We start from the raw sequence: 19428 nt of genomic DNA, 5'->3' as shown, positions 1-19428 counted from the left end.
CTGTAAGCTGCCCAGGGCTGTGTTGTTCTCCAATGCTGTAGCTCTGGGTGGATGCATGGTGAGTCTGCAGTATGTAAAAAAGTGGTCGGCTGACGACACATGCTTCGGAGGACAGCGTGTGTTCGTCTTCGCCACTCCCGAGTCAGTGCAGGGGTGGTAGCGGTGGGCTGAGCATAAAAATAATTGGACATTACTAAATTGGGGAGGAAACAATAAAAATAATTGGCGACCACTACCTTAAAAAAAATAATAATTTAGAAACAATGTTTATGTTAGTGAAGTGCTAGTCACACCTGTTACACTTATACCTGTTGAGTGTTCAGTATGACCATTAAATAGTTTTTACATTACAAATATTTTATTTTTGGATTTCTCTGTTATACTTTAGTCTAAATATACACAGCAGCATTTGTGTAATTTATAATTAAATCCACATTTGATAGAAGCACAGTAAGGCAAGTCACAGATGGCTGTTCCACTGAGGGTTGGGCTTAGGGTTGGGCTTTGTCCTGGGTCCTTGATCTACCACAGTCAAAGTGAGCACTGAACTTTAAACGAGGTCGCAACACACATGCAACCAGTGCTAAAGACAAAATGCATTTTGCAAAGAGGATTAAACAATGTTTAATGTATGCTGTTTTGTGGACTATTTCTGCAGGTAAGATATTTTTTTAAAGTCTTTTTCATATAGACTATAAAGAAATGTGATTGCTATGAGAATGTGTTTTTTCTTTTTCTTTTAATGATTTCTTTTAGGAGGAGCAGTTGAAGATCCAGTCGTTTTCACGGGATACGGCAGTTTGAAAGGGAAGCTCTCCTCTGTGAAGGGTACAGACCGAGTCGTTCATGAATACTTAGGAATTCCTTTTGCCAAACCCCCATTGGGATCACTGAGGTTCTCGGCTCCCCAGCCATCTGAACCATGGGGCGGAATCAGAGATGCCACGAACCAGCCGGCTATGTAAGTTTGTAAAACCATTTCTTCACGTGTGGTGTAGACAAATGCTTGGTTTCCAACTACTGCAATTCCCACCTGACAGGTGTGGGTGGGGGTGGTCTATGTGTTGCTTGTTCCTCTTCTGCTCCAGTTTGTTTGACTTTTTCGTATATTGTTACCATCTTTTTCAATTTGATCCAGAAAAGAAAACACAACCTGAAAACAATTCAAAACGCATAGAGGGTGTTACTTGCTTGCTTGGTCTTTAGAACTAATTACAGCTTCAGCTTCAGGCCCCCTCCCCTCCTCCTAAGGCAGTCCTTTATAGTGCAGAATTGATTATAAGGCAGTCATGACTCCCATTTGCCTCATGATGCCATTACAGTAGCACTTTCATACTTGTTATAAGGGGGAACACAGACAGTACAGTCTTGTAACTATGGTTCCCGCCTATAGCGGTATAAAGGGGGAGCATTATGGTAGTGTAAACAACACTAGACCTTGTGTTTTGTCTTGGACCAGTTTAACCAGCTCCTGTCTCAGCACCATATCTCTTGAACCAGCACAATCAGCTGAAAACAAGCTAAACACCAATTCTGACCAGCATCTTATTGTTTGGTCGTTTTTGGAGTAATTTATTATATGTACCTTTATTTCCACTAGGGGGACTCTAGTCTTGCACACTTGTGATTCTCAAAAGGGTTTCAAAGCTCACTTTACAGACTTAATTGCAGAGCTTTTACATTTCCATATGTAAAATTGAAGGCAATGTTATAGCAAACTAAAACCAACATGCAGTCTTCACATTTTTATGGTTGCAGGTGTCTACAGGACATGAAGTACACAGTACAGTTAATGGAGGATCTGATGTTGGAGTTTCCAGTGCCAGCCATCTCAGAGGACTGTTTGTATTTGAATGTATATACCCCTGGAGAGGCAGCAGCAAAGGAGGCCAGACTGCCTGTAAACATTTTAGTTAAAATCATTTTTTAAATACTACAATCCATTTGTAAAAAAATAAATGCAGATAAATTCTAATTAATTTACCGTCTTCAGTATTGGCCAAATATATTTTTTTAGTTTTTTGTGAAGAATTAAAGCTAGCGACTTTTTAAATTTTTTTTTCTTTTAACCTGTTTTATAGCACTTTGAATCAGACTTGTTGTCCTTTATACTCCTGGCATGTTTTGTTCCTCAGGTTATGGTTTGGATTCATGGAGGCGGATTGATGATTGGAGCAGCATCCCAGTACGACGGGTCAGCGCTCGCTGCCTATGAGAATGTGGTGGTTGTTGTGATTCAGTATAGACTGGGAATACTGGGATTTTTAAGGTAAGCGTGGAACAAAGTTGTCTCATTCCATTTGATAATAAGTAGTATTATAGACTGCTAAGGATCAGAGCTCATGTTTCACCTGTATTCCACGACACATCATGGAGAACCCCTGTTCATGACATCAATGCCACTTTCAGTTTTGTAGCATGCTGTATTCTCCATATCGGCACGGTTGACGTCACCTGCTTTAAAAAATACCTGAGGCACCTCTTTGAATTCCATTCAGCTGCAAAGTATGTTCAAAACGGTGACATCACAATGGGCTGAGTACCTCAGCCACTTAACAGTATTCTCTCATCAGCCTTTTCCCCCATTCTATAACTTTATAATACTGAAAAAAACATAGAAACTTTAATTACAAATGTTTAGATTAGAAGACTTTCTCAATGTGTTAAACTGACAAATACTTTGACTTCTAGTTTCTAACATTTGATAATGTCATTATGTTAGGTAGCATATCTAAAGAAATACAGCATCTACAAAAGAATAGAGGATATTTTTGTATGAATATGAATATTGTCTTCATATGTGGTAAATGACTGTATTCTATGAGTCTTTCAGTTCCATTACGAGACTACCTGTCTTACAGAAACCTTAAAACGTAAAATTGAATCGTTTATCTGTCACAGTGCCGAATAAAAAGGAGTAATTTCTTGAACAGGGACCTTATTGCTGAAACTGCTGACTGTTATTGAGATTTAGCCAGGCAACTCAGGTTAGCACCTGCTGTGCAATTTGTCATGAGCAGACCAGCCCTTGGGCAATATCTCATCTTAAGGGTGGTTGCTTGGGCTAATAAAGGACATAACTTTGGAACTGTGTGTCTAAATTTGAGTTTCCGTGTAACAAGACGTTATTCAAATACAGTCGAGTCACATTATTAATCTGAACCCCTGTATTTTGAATAATAACGATAAAAACCATGCTAATGCTGTAGAATGAAATGCATGCTGATAACACAAACTAGAAATCAAGACATTTTTTAAAATGTATTTTTTTGTAGCACCGGTGATGAGCATGCCCGTGGGAACTGGGGTTTCCTGGACCAGGTGGCAGCCCTGCAGTGGGTTCAGGAGAATATCAAGAGTTTTGGAGGGGATCCCAATTCCGTGACCATTTTTGGAGAATCGGCAGGAGGGTGCAGCGTGTCTGCACATGTATGTATCCTTAGTCTGCTTATATGTGGTAGAGAGGGATGGAATGTATTATATTTAAGTATATATATATATACAGTATATATATATATATATATATATATATATATATATATATATATATATATATATATATATATAATTGAATTTAGAGTGACCAATTATTTTTATTTATTTTCCCCCAATTTGGAATGTCCAGTTATGTTTTTTCTCCTCACCGCAGCGAGTCCCCACACAGCACAGATGTTCTGAAGGCGTATGAGCATCCTCCAATCTCACAAGCCTAAAGCCAGAATCGCTTTTACGCCGAGCAATCCAGAGCAGAGGCGGGCGGTCTACTGATCCCTGAGAACAGAGACCAGCCCTGCCTCTTATCCATTCTGAATCTGCTCAGTGTCTGGCCAGTAGTGTTTGCTTGCCGGTTTCCCATCCCCCACCCAGGGAGCGTCAGAGCCAATGTGATGCCCACCTCAGGGTCCCCAGCAAAGTTCATTATTATTAGTATTATTATTTGTTTATTTAGCAGACGCCTTTATCCAAGGTAACTTACAGTGACTAGGGTGTGTGAACTATGCATCAGCTGCAGAGCCATTTACAACAACGTTCCACCCGAAGGATGGAGCACAAGGAGGTTAAATGACTTGCTCAGGGTCACACAGTGAGTCAATGAGTGAGCCAGGATTTGAACCGGGGACCTCCTGGTTACATGCCATTTTTTCTTTAACCACTGTACCACACAGTATCTTATAGTTATAGGCTGTGCTTTAACTGGATGAGCCACTCAGGGACCCTAAGTATTTATATATTTTTATGTATTTCAGATTTTGTCTCCCTTATCGTCCAGCCTGTTCCACAAGGCAATATCTGAGAGCGGAGTTGCAACTTTACCAGGCCTCATCACCTCTAATCCACAGCCTATAACCAAGGTATTCTACACTGTGATTGTTTTAATCACTTATTCATTGTGTAAAATTGAGCAGGATTGTGGGACACACACAGGGTAGCTATAATTAATTGTCCACTTTGCCCTGCTTGTTGTGGAAAAAAACAACAACATTTGGTCCATATTTTTACTCCGGTCTATAATGAATTCCTATTTTTTTGAAAGGAAAAACAAATAGTGTTACAAAATGAGAAACAAACACATTGAATGCCTAGGAGAACTTGTATTATATTACTTAGTTGTTAAGTTCAAGTTTTCTCAAATGAACAGGCATTTTACCTCTTCCTCCTAATAATACAAGTTAATTAAAGACAGGAGTAAACTGTCAGATTTGCACATACTCTTTTTATTTATATATAGATATACACTCTTAAACTCAGGGGAGACGTTTAGGAGGACATAAAGATGTTTCAGACTCCTGTAAGTGGATCGTTCGTGCACTGGGCTTGCAACGTATCCAGATGACTTTTAATAATCAAGAAATTCACACAGACTCATTCGATTTGAAGTTTTAACGAATCAGAGTACTATTAGTACCCCTTCGGTTTATTAAATGCTAAAAAATGGATTGAGTAGTTACAGACTACGTCGAATCCCAGCTGACAGGCAATCTTGGCGGTCCAGTGCCTTAACAGGTGTTAGCATTAATACTTCAATACATTTATGGTTACAACATGTTTTGCCCTAAGGCTACATATGCATTAAACTAAAGACGCCCACCGCTAAGTCCTAAAACATCCAATATATCATTCTCATAGATTAAAACATAAGTCATATACCTTATAGCAATGCATCAATATAAGAGAGATTATATAGATTCCAAATAGTTCTTACCTCCGAAAAATATATATGGAAGTGTAGAATTTACTTTAAGGACAGGAACTGTCTTCAAAGGCAAAGACTTCTGAACACACCAACAACAATCAGCTCGATCAGAGATCTTCAGAGCATGGATCACATCTGCTTGTAGTTAGCAAGTTGGTGACACTTGACAAAGATTTTACCTCGGAGTTTTTGCTTTGCTTTTTACGTCAGAAGTCTCAATTAAGTCTTAAACATTAATCAGCCTTAACAGCTCCTGTCCTTCAAGTGAATAACATTTTTAAAACACCCGGTAACTCATAAGATTAATTAGCCATCATCCCCTAGTCCACCTCTCCTACATCTCCAAAATATGTAAGGTGAACTTTTGAACTGATGTTACTCTTTCTTGGTACCAGGGAGTTCCTGAACACAGCATGCATGTGAATACAGTGCAATTATATGAAGAATACATAGAAAGATGTGTTTAATATATAACACCTACTTTGGTATATAGTTATCACAATCCTGGGTCCAATATATATATATATATATATATATATATATATATATATATATATATATATATAGTGACAACTCTGGCGCTGTTGGACAGAGTGTCAGTCTTATTCAGGACTTTTAGCCCCGTCCTCTAGTGTAAAAGAAGATGTCAGTCGTAGTATTTGTCATTTAAACAGGTCGGTGCCTGTATCTTTATTCACAAAACAGCAAACAAACAAAACAAAAGCCTAGCTCCGTCTTGGAGTTACTAACTAAACTGTGATGGTTCACTATCTAACAACCGGGCAGCTAAGCTGCTTACCGGCTTCTTCAAAAACCAAAAAAAACTCTTATATGGATTCAATATATATAATGGTTACTTTTATAGACATTTCCAGGAGGACCTTTCAACACCTCAGCTTCTGTCTAGCACCCAACGAGAGAGACCTGAACAAGGTTTTTAGGCCTGCTTAAATATTAACCTTTTCATACAGGTGAAACCAATTACTCAACCCTGGGTAATTGCAGACTGGCCCATTCTAGTCCAGGTATTCTGGGAAATGTAGTTCGGCTGGTCGGCTTAGACCATCAGGACTACATTTTCCTTCCACAATTTCTTACATCGGATACAGGCTGTGCCTTATACGCGGCCCTATATATCTTCCTTCAATGACAGTGCCATGCACTTTGTCACAATATATATACATATATATATATATATATATATATACATATATATATATATATATATATATATATTTTCTTAGATCAGTCTGCTTCCAGTAGCTGTCACAGTCTTGGATCAGTTTCTGCTCTCAGTGAGTTTGTCAAAGCCACAACAGGTGTGTCTTTAAAAGCCTGATACCTGCAAAAACTTAAATCTTGTTAGCAGGGCTTCCGTCTCTATATTCCCATTCCCTTCCTCAGTGGGAAAAAACATTTTACTGAATCTGGGTCCATCAAAGAACCGCACACCCTTGCAACCCTTGCAAGGTCTTCCATGCAAAAGGATCTAATGACTTATAGCACAAAAGGGACGTGCCAGAACCGTCTGTGGCAAAAAGTTTTGAAAATATGGCCTCTATGTTTAAAGAGAAACTTTACAGTTCTGAAATATTATTTTTCTTGTTGCTTAGAATCACTTTGAGTATCATTTTGTGTTTCAAGCTTCACATCCTGGTGAAAGTACTACATAGAACAAATGTGGTATTTCTTACATCACAGGGGAGAGGTGTGTTGCAGGGGGACAGGTTAATGGTTACACTCTTGTGTACCAGATGAACTTAGAGAGATCTGTTTGATCTTTTGAGGCCACAGGGGTGCTTATAATTTCGGAGTTTTAAAGTCACCAGGAAGTGATGACTGAAACAGAAAATGATCAACAAAGTGTATATCCAGTGTAAATTTAAGCTATATCTTGTGACCTGCTTGTCTAATTGTAAAGACACTTGGTGTGGCCATTCCCAAGCACAAGTTTTTGAGGGGAATCTAAGTTATGGTGACTTACTTTTGCTTGGATTATGGCCACTGCTTGGTTGGGCTAATGAAGGCTATATTTTCCATTACTGTTTTTTATGCATCTAGATGATAGCTAATGCAACTGGCTGTGACTACACAGACTCAGCAACACTGGTCAAGTGTTTAAGAGAGAAGAACGATGAAGTCCTTGTGAACACAAGTAAACTGGTTAGTGCCATGCTTTTTTTTCCCCTCACCTTTTTACCTGGGATCACCAAACCAGCAACAGCTGGTTTCTAGCTGTTTAACAACTGGAATGTTGGACCCCTATAAAACTGGAGGAGCACATCTATACAGAATTGCACACCCCTAATGCTAATTTTTCAACCCCCCTCACTTCAGAAATTCAGCTTGTTGGAGTTGTTTCAGAACAATAGTTAGTAAGCCTGGCATGATCTATGCAGAAGCAGCAATAGATAAATATGGAGGACCTGCATGATAGGAATATGATACAAGAATTAAAATAGTATGACAGTGCAGGTGATATAAAGTATTAAAGTTTATTAAAGCAACATTTTATATAGAGAATATTGTATAGGGTGCTGTACGATACAATATCCACAGAGGTCAAAGGAGCTTTGGCATGAGTGGTCTCACTGGCTGCTCTAAATCAGCTTGTATTACACAGCACTCAATAAAATATTTTATAACAGTGAATTAAGAATAATTATTAAACAATAGCTATGATCTGTTACACACATTTAAGGTGGCTAAACCACATCAACAGTGTCCGCTATTTATTATAATGTTATAACTGTATGTACTGTACGTTTTTACCTCAACTGTAGAATATAATGCCACAAGGCACAGTCGATGGCGTGTTTTTCCCGAGCACGCTGGAAGAGATCCTGAAAGAGAAACGCTTTCACAAGGTGCCCTATTTGTTAGGAATCACCAATCATGAGTTCGGTTGGCTCTTGCCAAAGGTAAGCTTATTCTCTAATCTAATTCCCTTTAAGAATGAACATTTAATTGAGGTGTTTTTATTTATTCAAACTAGGTTTTTTATTTATTTTTTTTTGCAGTTTTGTATTGTGACTAATAAAGTTCTGATTCTGTTTTGATTAACAAGCCTGGCAGCTTACCTCCTGCACCATTTTGTCATAACACTGGTATGTGAGTGTGGCAAAGTGGTAAGTGGTACGTGCAGGTGCAGGGGTGATGCAGTGCAGTAATGAAACACAGAGAGTTATAATCCAGTTTGGAACAGCTTTTAATTGTATCCAGGTCTGGTGACCAAATAATAATCCCTGGCAATACACAGCAATGTAGAGCACAGTGTAAATAACAACAGAGTTGCATTCCCAAATAATAAACATGAATATCCGTCCCACAATATACTAACACAGTCACCAGTCCTGGGTGCGTGCAGTAGTGCTTGTGGTGGGTGATAATAGTTATACAGTGGCTGTGGTGTAGTGTTGTTCTGGGTAGTGCTGGCCCAAGGCGACAGCTCCAGATACGTGTTAGCTGTCTAGTGATTAACAAAACAAAAGACAATTACTAACAAACAAAAACAAACAAAAAAAACACTCACAAATCCATTTATATTTTTGGGTTTCTCCCGGTCTTTCCAGTTTCGCTCTTGCTCAAAACCAAGCAAAGGAAAAGATTGCGATTCTTTATGCTATCTTGCGTGACCGCTTGGTAAACGAATGCAGCTGTCTCTACTGTCTGCAGCTGCTACGTCGTTTCCTTTCCGGGTCAATACGTTCCTGCAACAGAGTCTCTTCCAGACTGACCGACTTCCCGGCCCAGGGAAAGAACTGTCAGGCCAGCCCGTCCAAAGACTTCTCCTTTCGCTGCTTAGCGCCCTCACAGGTCAGGAGGGAGATTTACAACCAAAACTCATTGTATTTCTGTCACAGTGAATTAATAAAATATATTAAAGTAAGGAGGCTGCTCTACCGCAACAAAATAAACTGCACAGCACAGAGAAAACTGTGTCAAGTGAAGACGAAGCAAGCAATGATCTCCTGGGTAAACAGAGGTTTGATTTGTTTTGTTTTGTGATTATCATTTAAAACCTAAAAACTGAAACACTGATCTTGCTATTACAGGCATTCAATCCTCCCGGTTGGGAAGAGGGAATGCATAAAGAAAAAGTAATCGCTGTCCTGAATATGATTGTCCCAGTCAAGGTGAGAATTCTTAAAGAAATTGCCCATCAAATTATGCATTGGTTTACTTTGCATGATTCAGTTATTGGTAAATTCTGTTGTAGGAATGAATGGTGATTTATTTCAAGCTGGGTTAGTTAAATATGTGTCCCTGCACTAATATGATACTGCAAGTAAGACAATTTCACTCTCCAGGTGACCAAGGAAGTGCAACATTACCAAAAAGCAAGGCTTGCAAACTAAATATTTATTTTGAGTGCAGTACCATGGTGTGGGAGGCTCTGCAGGAGTGGTGTGGAAATACAAACACACACAGTCCAAGGATGAATTTAAAATAAAATAAGTTCATATTTGTTGGACGTTGGCACAGCACGTATTTACTAAATGTTCATTTGGTGTACAGTGAACCACACAAAATAAGACAAAAGAAAAATGTGTTTATAACACAAAAGAAAGAAAAGGGTGAGTGTCCCTTTAAAGCCGGGATGGTCGTCCTACAAGCAGGCTAACAAGGAGTCCACTTTAACACAGCATCCATGGGCTCGTTGAGACAGGCCTTAATCCTTGTATTGCAACAATAACAAACCAGGCTGTAGTCCGTGGTAACACACTTCAAAACAACAGGGCGCTGTGTACTTCAGCTGGCTCCTATCTCCTTCATTTCCCAGGCTCAACTAACCCTGTGAACTGCAAATTCCCCTTATATGCACCAAACTCCACCCCTAGAACAAGTGACACACCTATCACTAGTTGGCAGGTGTATCAGATAATGGCTGACTGTGGGGAAGCTCAAAACACATGTACAGTTCGCCTCCACCAACATGGCCATCTTGGTGAGGTCGCAGAGTTAGTGAACACAGCGCCATCACTGGTCGGGAGGCCGGACTTCACCAGCAGGGATTACCTTACCCTGTCACACATGGTATAAAAGTAAAATACATGTTAACTATATAATGCGTAACCTTAACAACTGCATATTTTTGACAATGAAAAGAAAGCATGATGGGTAATATTTATAGAATCATTTTGTTAACTACGTCTGTGCGGAAGTGCTTACAAGGCAGCATGACAGTGGCACTATGATTTATTCTCCCCATAACTCTATTGCACTTGAATTCTCATTATAGCGAGGTTTCTTAACAATAGCTGTTTAACCTAATCTGTATCCTAGCTTCTAGGACCTGGGGTAAATGAGCACATTGCAGCTGAATACTTCAAAGACACAGAAGACCCTGTGAAGCTGAGAGACCTGTTCACAGAAATGCTGGGAGATGTCTTTATGGTTCTGCCAACTATCACAGCTGCTAACTATCATAAAGGTGAGACCAGTGATTTACCCTTTTAAAAGAACGGTCACCAAAAATCGTGAAATAAAACTATTTAAAACATTTACACAAACTCTATACATACTTCATTAATCAGAGTATAACTACGCAAGTATAATTGTTTTCTGACAAAATGCAGCTAATCCTTAGGATTTCTAATAGATATCTATTTTGTTCTCCAATTCTTTTCTAAAATAGTCCTACATACATGCCCAAGAGCTAATCTTGTGTGTAACAAGCTCACTCTTATTAGTGTTGAGCTTAGTCAGCCCTGTTTAACACAGTTGGTAGTCTTTGTTAGTCTTTTGCAATTCCGAAAGACCCAGGCAGAGGTGGATCAATTTATCACTCACTTAAGGATTAATTATTTTTAACTTTTTGTATGTACTTTTTCTCTCCCTATCCCAGGGGCTGGTGTGCCAGTGTACCTGTACGAGTTCCAGCATCGTCCCAGTATCTACAAAGACAAAAGACCCAGCTTTGTGAAAGCAGATCACACAGATGAGATTGGCTTTGTCTTCGGAAGTTGTTTCTGGAATGGACACATCAAGGTTGCAGGTAACATCTGTCATCGCCTGAACATTGTGTTTTTTGAAATGATCCACAACTTCACACACACAATTACATTGTTACAATTAAAAGAAAACGAAAGGGTTCTATAAGATGGAAATTGACAGCCAAAAACTAAATATTTACCATGGAAGTTGCTTCACATTTCATGGAAGTACCATAGGGTGTATTTGCAGAAATGAATATGTCTATTGCCTCATTCTAACTTTTCCCATGTGTATTAACTCCTATGTAGGCTCATATTTTGTATACATTGCAGTCGTTTTTGATACACATTTCTGCAAAAATCCCTAATGTTAGTTCATTTTAAGATGAAAGTTCAGCAGTACAATACACCCTCGCTTTAACAAACCTGTTAGGGTCCAAGCCTTTTGTTCATTATATTGAGGGTTTCATTATAGCGAAAGGACAATCAACATGATAAACTGCTGGAGTAAGTTAATGAGATGAGATTGTGAATAAAAATAGAATTACATGTACCTGTTCATCTCATGTATGCAGTATTCTGCCTTTGCGTTATCCTATTCGTTAAAAAATTAAAACACAGTACTAAAAGCAAAAATCCTGAATTGAAGCTGAACTTTTATTCAAAATCAATCTGACATGAATCGTTTCTAAGTGCACCAGATCTTAATCCAACACACAAGAATCCCAAACTGAGCTTTTATTTCAGATCAAACTGACATGAAAAGTTCATCAGGGCCTCAAGTTTTTTTTTTTCTTTAATCAATTTCGCTTTGCTTCATGGTTGCTGAGCAAGCCAAAAAACAACCTATATTCATGACAGAGATATGCCTGCGTTGCTCCTTTTTTCAAACAATCAATATAGTTTCCATATTTGGTACAACATAAAATGATTGTCGTTTCGGAGGCATAGTTACTCAGAGTTTATTATTTATTAAGACAAAAGAGCTGACTTCACTGTGGAGGTGGCATCCTGTGCGTACAGACCGGGATGTTGACAGTGTGTGTTTATATTCTCTTTTTCTGTTTCTTTTATTTGAGGTCCAGGGTCCAGGTTTGTTGTAGCCGAAGTGTTCGTTATAATGAAGGGTGTTATAGCGAGGGGTAACACTGTAAATATATTTTTTTTGGCAGTCAGTTGTAGGGAGACTGCCCGTCTTTTAGACCCTTGTCCTTTGGTGAAGCACACACATGCTTGGGCTATGTGAAGATGTCTGCAGTATGTTTTTGGTGTGCGTTCCTCAGATTGTTCACACAGCTCTCTGTTTTACGTTTAATGGATATCTGTGTGTGAGAGACTATACCAAGAGTAATGTTACAGGCATTGGCATTACTGATGTCTATTCTGCGGTTAGGGTAAGAGGAGGAATGTGGGTGGAATTACAAACAGTAGGAAGAATGAAATGGACCTTTGCTGGCTCGTTCTGCCCTTATTCCAGACACACACACACATTACCATTACAGTGCCAGAATGTAACCATGACAGCCGGTTAGAATCCCTGCTAAAAACAAATCTGTTTCCAACAGGGACCATAACTGAGGGGGAAATGAAGCTGTGCAGAGTAATGATGTCATACTGGGCTAATTTTGCTAGAAACGGGTAAGAACGTTTACATTGTTTGGTGGACTGGCCCAGTGTACAGCAATAAAAGCATATTAAAGTGAATCTATTCAGCTGATGCTTAAGGTATCTTTACCACAAGAAAATCCTACAAGATTTTGGCAGGGAGGTGAACAAATTCTGCTTGGTGACATTTACGCTTTATGCATGTTTGATCTTCAGGACCCCCAATGGTGATGGGTTGGTGCACTGGCCAGTCTATGGCAAGAATGAAGAATACATGGCCCTCGGTTTGGAGCAGAAGAGTGGGAAGAAGCTCAAGGGAGACATCATGAAGTTTTTAACAAACCTCCTTTCTGAACAAAATAAAAAAAACTCAAGAAGAAAGGGGAGAGCACAGTGACTTGTAGATTAGTCAGGTGGTTCAATTTGGGAAAAAAACATCATGATGTTTCATCTCCTAAAACTGATTAATAATCTTAAATATAAACATAATATAGAAATTGCAATGGAATATAAGAGCAATGATTTTTGTGTAGAAGTGCCTGTTAAATACAAGAGTACACATTCAGAAATTGATCCTTGTTGTTATCCACATAGTTCAGCTGAGGTAAATGAGTCAATGGTTGTAGACAACAAAATAATCTCATACCCGTCATGTACTTTCATTTGCTGTGTAGATTTCAAATGTACCGTTTTGAAAGAAACAGATGTTATAGTAAACAGTGTATTTTAAATCAAAACATAACTGCAGGGTAAAGAAATCTGCTGTACGTTGATTAGTGCCCAATAAATGATCAACTAATTGAAACAATGACTGACTGCAGTGAACGATTGTTTGGTAAACAGACTGTAAAGGCTCTTCTGTTTAGTACCATATGCAGTGATTATGAGGTTCTAGATAGCAAAGGTTTAACCTCAGTCCCAATTGTAGTGAACATGATTTATGACATTGCAACAGTCAGTACATTTTTAATACAAAGTAATATTGTCTTCCAAATTCAGTTTCTTTATGGGCTGTTTTACTTTGCAAACACCAATATCAAATGTAAGTTTACATTCAAATATGTTTCTTAACTGTAATATGTTTTCTTATATATAGATAAATGTATTACTGATGCAATCTTTTTAACCATAGGCTTTTTTTCTCTTGCCGTTTCAAGAAAACGTATGGGATCTGTACTTTACTCAATGATGTCTCAACTCTGATTATTTAGTGACACCTGACCTGGAGATTTGTTCACCTTGTTCTATTAGTACCCTGAAATAAACAGTAGCATCATGTTTCATTTTTGATTATTGTCTTACTTTTTTATGGTGTTTGCAATGGAGTGAATCTTCCTGCCAAAGACATACGTAAAATAAAGCAGATCAGCCACTCTGCTGGACATGATAAACAGTGGCCACTGTCTTCATTGTTACACTGTAATTGTGGTAGTTTGCTGTCTTTTTTTGTAGATTTTACACTGCAGTAACACACATCTATTTTTAAATACAGTGAAATTAGTCACATTAAGGCATTCTTTGAGTTTTTTGGTGTGGAAGGTTTTACAGATTAGAGCTGGTTTTGACTAGTGCTAATCAAGGACTGTTGAAGCAGCTGAGAAGCTATTGGCAAGAATAAATGTTGCTTTGAGCTGCATCTTTCCACAGCACTTTCACGTCATGAAAATAATTTGTTAGTTTGTTGTAAACTGTAGTGAAAGTACTGGTTCTAAACACGTGAGACCACAAACCTTATTATTTTAAACAAGGTTTTAACATTGATCTTAAGTGTCCCCGAGTGGCTCATCTGGTTGAAGCGCAGCCACGTGGTGTGCAGGGTGAGTCATACAGCGCAGGTTCGCATCCTGGCTGTGTGAAGGCCGGTCTTCACTGGGGATTCCGAAGGGAGCATCAAATTGGCTCTGGTGTTCCTGTGGGTTTTCAAAACCGGCAGGGACAGTTTCTCCTCAACGCGCTACTGCAAACTCTGCTGGCTAGGTGCCCGCCCAGTGAGCTAAAAAGCGGACACTTGTAGGGCTGGCCTTTGTCCTCCAGCGGTCGGTAGGTCGCTGACATCCGTTCTCGAGCTGTCTTTGTCATGGGATCAGAGGACGCCCACTGAACCATCTGAACTGTGAGGAGAACTGCTGCAGTAAGGGGTAAAATGATTGGACGTTTCAAATTGAGGAGAAAATCAGGGGTAAAATAATTAGGGTGAAAACAGATCACAAAGATGAGATTGGCATCGTGGAATAAACAACTTAAAAGAATGTAGAGCTGTGGCAATGTGCCCCGTCCCTGTGTGCATTTGTATGATGCGTGCGTGTGTTAATGTCGGTGTATAGTCATTGGTACACGGGATATAAACGGGTCTGTGTTTCACGTGTATTTAAAAAGTGTATATTTGTATTTAGGCACGGGATTGCACATCACGCACGTGCATTTAAAATATAATATGTGAACACTGGGTTTCACGTAATGAATTCACGTGCTGGGATTCAAGTGAGTAATTAATTAGTAATTGAATCCCAGCACAACAGTATATATAGATGCACGTTTCTGTCACTCAGGGTTAGGTGTTCGGTGAGTGGAGAACGGGATTGGAGACGGAGGTGAAGTAAAATAATAATAATAATAGTAAAAGTAATAGTTAACGTGTTTTCACTCACCGTGTTTGTTCGTCTGTCTGTCCTGCACCGTCTGTTTAGTGTTTAGTCGTTTGGTTTGTCTTTTTATTTTGGCGTGTAGTGCCGTGTCCCGTGTTTTTGTCTGTTCCAACCTTTTATTTTCTGTGCTGTTTAATTAAATGCTGAGCGCAATCACGCGCTCAGCTTTACCAAAACCCCATCTCTCTGTTTATTTATTTCCTGCATCTGGTCTGACGCCACCCACTCCGGCCGTCTTTGTGACACGTGGTGTCATCGTGGGATAATAGCGCCTCCAAGCGTCAGACCAGGAGAGGGGGTTCTGTGAAAAAAAAAAAATAGTAAAGCGAGGATGGGAAGAAAGAGCTGCAGGAAGCAGCAGAAGCAGCAGCAGCAACAACAGCTGCAGCCCTCATCCTGCATGCCGGGCTGGGAGGAGGACAGCCACAACGGGGCAGTAGCCACCCCTCTACCCCCACTGCCACCGGGTTCCCCACCGTCCCGGGAAATATGGGACTGGCTGGTGCACCCCGAGGGGAACTTCGCCAGTGACCTCCCCATGGTTATTCACGCACTGCAGATGCGAGATGGGAAACGATGGGAGGACTGGGAGCAACAGCACAACCCGGCATCCGTTCGTGACCTCACCATGGTGGTGCTGGGTTACCTAGCTGCAGACATGGGAGGGATGCCGTCCAGTGAGCAAGAGGGAGAGGAGCAGTCGCTGCCCTCTCCAGTACCTGAGCGGGAGGAGCCTGAGCGTCCACAGCCCGAGTGGGAGGAGCCTGAGCGTCCACAGCCCGAGTGGGAGGAGCCTGAGCGTCCACAGCCCGAGTGGGAGGAGCCTGAGCGTCCACAGCCCGAGTGGGAGGAGCCTGAGCGTCCACAGCCCGAGTGGGAGGAGCCCGAGCGTCCACAGCCCGAGTGGGAGGAACCCGAACGTCCTACGCCTGAGTGGGAGGAACCCGAACGTCCTACGCCTGAGTGGGAGGAACCCGAACGTCCTACGCCTGAGTGGGGGGAACCCGAGTGTCCACAGCCCAAAAGGGAGGAGTCGGGGCGTCCACAGCCCAAAAGGGAGGAGGTCGGGGATGATGGCTGGGAGGTTTTTTTAAAGAACCTCGCAGCAGAGTTATGCCCTGGCTGTGGGGCTTATGGGCACACGTTAGCCATATGCCCCACCCAGTATGAAGAGGAGGAACCAGCGCCCAGACGGGGGGACCGCGAGCGTCCAGCGCCCAGACGGGGGGACCGCGGGAATCCGAAGCCTGAGAGGCAGCTGTTCCCACCTTCACCAGCAGAGCAAGAATGCCTGCTGGTTTCCCCATCACAACCAGCAGAGGTAGAATGCCTGCTGGTTTCCCCAGCACAACCAGCAGAGGTAGAATGCCTGCTGGTTTCCCCAGCACAACCAGCAGAGGAAGAATGCCTGCTGGTTTCCCCAGCACAACCAGCAGAGGAAGAATGCCTGCTGGTTTCCCCAGCCCAACCAGCAGAGGAAGAATGCCTGCTGGTTTCCCCAGCACAACCAGCAGAGGAAGAATGCCTGCTGGTTTCCCCAGCACAACCAGCAGAGGAAGAATGTCTGCTGGTTTCCCCAGCACAACCAGCAGAGAAAGAATGCCTGCTGGTTTCCCCAGCACAACCAGCAGAGGAAGAATGCCTGCTGGTTTCCCCTTCAGAAGCAGAGTCCGCTGCAAGAGAGGCAGAGCAGCACCAGTCCCCTGAAAAAGGGGGAGACTACACGCTGCTCCCACCTCCATCGGCAGGAGACTACACGCTGCTCCCACCTTCACCGGCAGGAGCAGAGCAGCCGGAGCTGCCTCTGCCTCCGCCACCTCCACCGGAAGGAGCAGAGCAGCAGGAGCTGCCTCTGCCACTTCCAGGAGCAGAGGAGCAGGAGCTGCCTCTGCCTCCGCCACCTACATCGGCAGGAGCAGAGCAGCCGGAGCTGCCTCTGCCTCCGCCACCTACACCGGCAGGAGCAAAGGAGCAGGAGCTGCCTCTGCCACTTCCAGGAGCAGAGGAGCAGGAGCTGCCTCTGCCACTTCCAGGAGCAGAGGAGCTGCCTCTGCCACTGCCAGAAGCAGAACAGCAGGAGCTGTCTCTGCTTCCCATACCTCCACCACGGGGAGTACGGTGGCCGGAGCCCCAGAAAGGGGAGCTGTCGGCCACGAAGAAGGGGGAGGAGGTCTGGAGACCACCAACCCCAGCAGCAGTTTCGCTGCCGGAGATCGTGGGGGAGGTCAGGAGACCTGCTCCCACTGCAGTTTCGCTGCCGGAGATCGTGGGGGAGGTCTGTAGACCTGCTCCCACTGCAGCAGTTTCGCTGCCGGAGATCGTGGGGGAGGTCCGGAGACCTGCTCCCACTGCAGCAGTTTCGCTGCCGGAGATCGTGGGGGAGGTCCGGAGACCTGCTCCCACTGCAGCAGTTTCGCTGCCGGAGATCGTGGGGGAGGTCCGGAGACCTGCTCCCACTGCAGCTTCTTCGCTGCCGGCAGTACTGTGGTCGGAGCCCCACCAAAGGGAGCTACCGGCTACAAAGAAGGGGGACGAGGTCTGGAGACCACTTTCCCCAGCAGCAGTTTCGCTGCAGGAGTTCTTGTGGCCGGAGCCCCACAGGAGGGAGCTGCTGGCTACGAAGAAGGGGGAGGTCGGGGGACCACCTGCCCCCGCAGCTTTTTCGCTGCAGGACGGGACCAACAGGCTGTCAGCCGTGCCACTACCGGCAGGGGTGCTGACAGCATGGCCAGCCATGGGCCCACTGAAGCCTCCCTTCCCAGCCCGAGACTTTGTCCTGGACTGCTGGATTTTTAAGGGGGGAGGTGGCCGTTGAGGCCATGTGTGCTGCGCACAAGGGGGGGTATATGTGGCAATGTGCCCCGTCCCTGTGTGCATTTGTATGATGCGTGCGTGTGTTAATGTCGGTGTATAGTCATTGGTACACGGGATATAAACGGGTCTGTGTTTCACGTGTATTTAAAAAGTGTATATTTGTATTTAGGCACGGGATTGCACATCACGCACGTGCATTTAAAATATAATATGTGAACACTGGGTTTCACGTAATGAATTCACGTGCTGGGATTCAAGTGAGTAATTAATTAGTAATTGAATCCCAGCACAACAGTATATATAGATGCACGTTGCTGTCACTCAGGGTTAGGTGTTCGGTGAGTGGAGAACGGGATTGGAGACGGAGGTGAAGTAAAATAATAATAATAATAGTAAAAGTAATAGTTAACGTGTTTTCACTCACCGTGTTTGTTTGTCTGTCTGTCCTGCACCGTCTGTTTAGTGTTTAGTCGTTTGGTTTGTCTTTTTATTTTGGCGTGTAGTGCCGTGTCCCGTGTTTTTGTCTGTTCCAACCTTTTATTTTCTGTGCTGTTTAATTAAATGCTGAGCGCAATCACGCGCTCAGCTTTACCAAAACCCCATCTCTCTGTTTATTTATTTCCTGCATCTGGTCTGACGCCACCCACTCCGGCCGTCTTTGTGACAAGAGCTAACACAATCATCCCAGTGAATCTTGTCAATAGGTATTGTCCTCATTTTGTAAAGTCATTTAGAAATGCACATTCCAGTGCTGTTCTTCTTGATCTTTGCCATTACAATCGGTCAAAATCACTGCTAAGAACAGATCTGTTTCCGACAGGTACAGTAACTGAGGAGGAAATGAAGCTGTGCAGGGTAAAAATGGCATACTGGGCTAATTTTGCTAGAAACGGATAAGAACTTTTATATTGTTACATTGGTATTTAAAGAATCTTAAAGGTGTGGTGTCCTATATAGTTTTTTTAAAAATGTTTAATAGTAATTATGTCACTCTTTTAGTTTTTATAACGGTTTTATTCACTCCATGTGCTGCACGAAAAGCAAACTGTATGATGCCCAATAAATGATTTACATATGAACAGATGCTTGATTGGTCATTTCTCGACGTTCTAATGCAATGACTTGCCCTCTGGTGGTGAAAACATCAGAACAGACCTTAAAAAATAAAAAATAAATAGTGTTTCATTACCATTGCTCTCAGGTGGCAGTATAGCATCACAATGTGTACTGCACC

General features: G+C 42.2%; 1 protein-coding gene across 1 annotated transcript; it reads left to right on the top strand.

Annotated features, from left to right (window-relative positions):
* Nucleotides 1-522: 522 nt before the first annotated feature.
* On the top strand, nucleotides 523-14018 carry LOC117424195 (carboxylesterase 5A-like). Its single transcript, XM_034040342.3, has 13 exons — nucleotides 523-658; nucleotides 757-961; nucleotides 1759-1900; nucleotides 2136-2269; nucleotides 3276-3429; nucleotides 4248-4352; nucleotides 7256-7357; nucleotides 7978-8115; nucleotides 9250-9330; nucleotides 10481-10628; nucleotides 11043-11192; nucleotides 12696-12768; nucleotides 12952-14018. The coding sequence occupies exons 1-13, from the start codon at nucleotides 595-597 to the stop codon at nucleotides 13130-13132; spliced, it is 1677 nt and encodes a 558-aa protein (XP_033896233.2). The 5' UTR covers nucleotides 523-594; the 3' UTR covers nucleotides 13133-14018.
* Nucleotides 14019-19428: the final 5410 nt, after the last annotated feature.

The sequence above is a fragment of the Acipenser ruthenus genome, chromosome 19, assembly GCF_902713425.1.
Source record: "Acipenser ruthenus chromosome 19, fAciRut3.2 maternal haplotype, whole genome shotgun sequence".
NCBI lineage: Eukaryota > Metazoa > Chordata > Actinopteri > Acipenseriformes > Acipenseridae > Acipenser > Acipenser ruthenus.
This window is presented reverse-complemented; position numbering and strand designations above follow the sequence as displayed.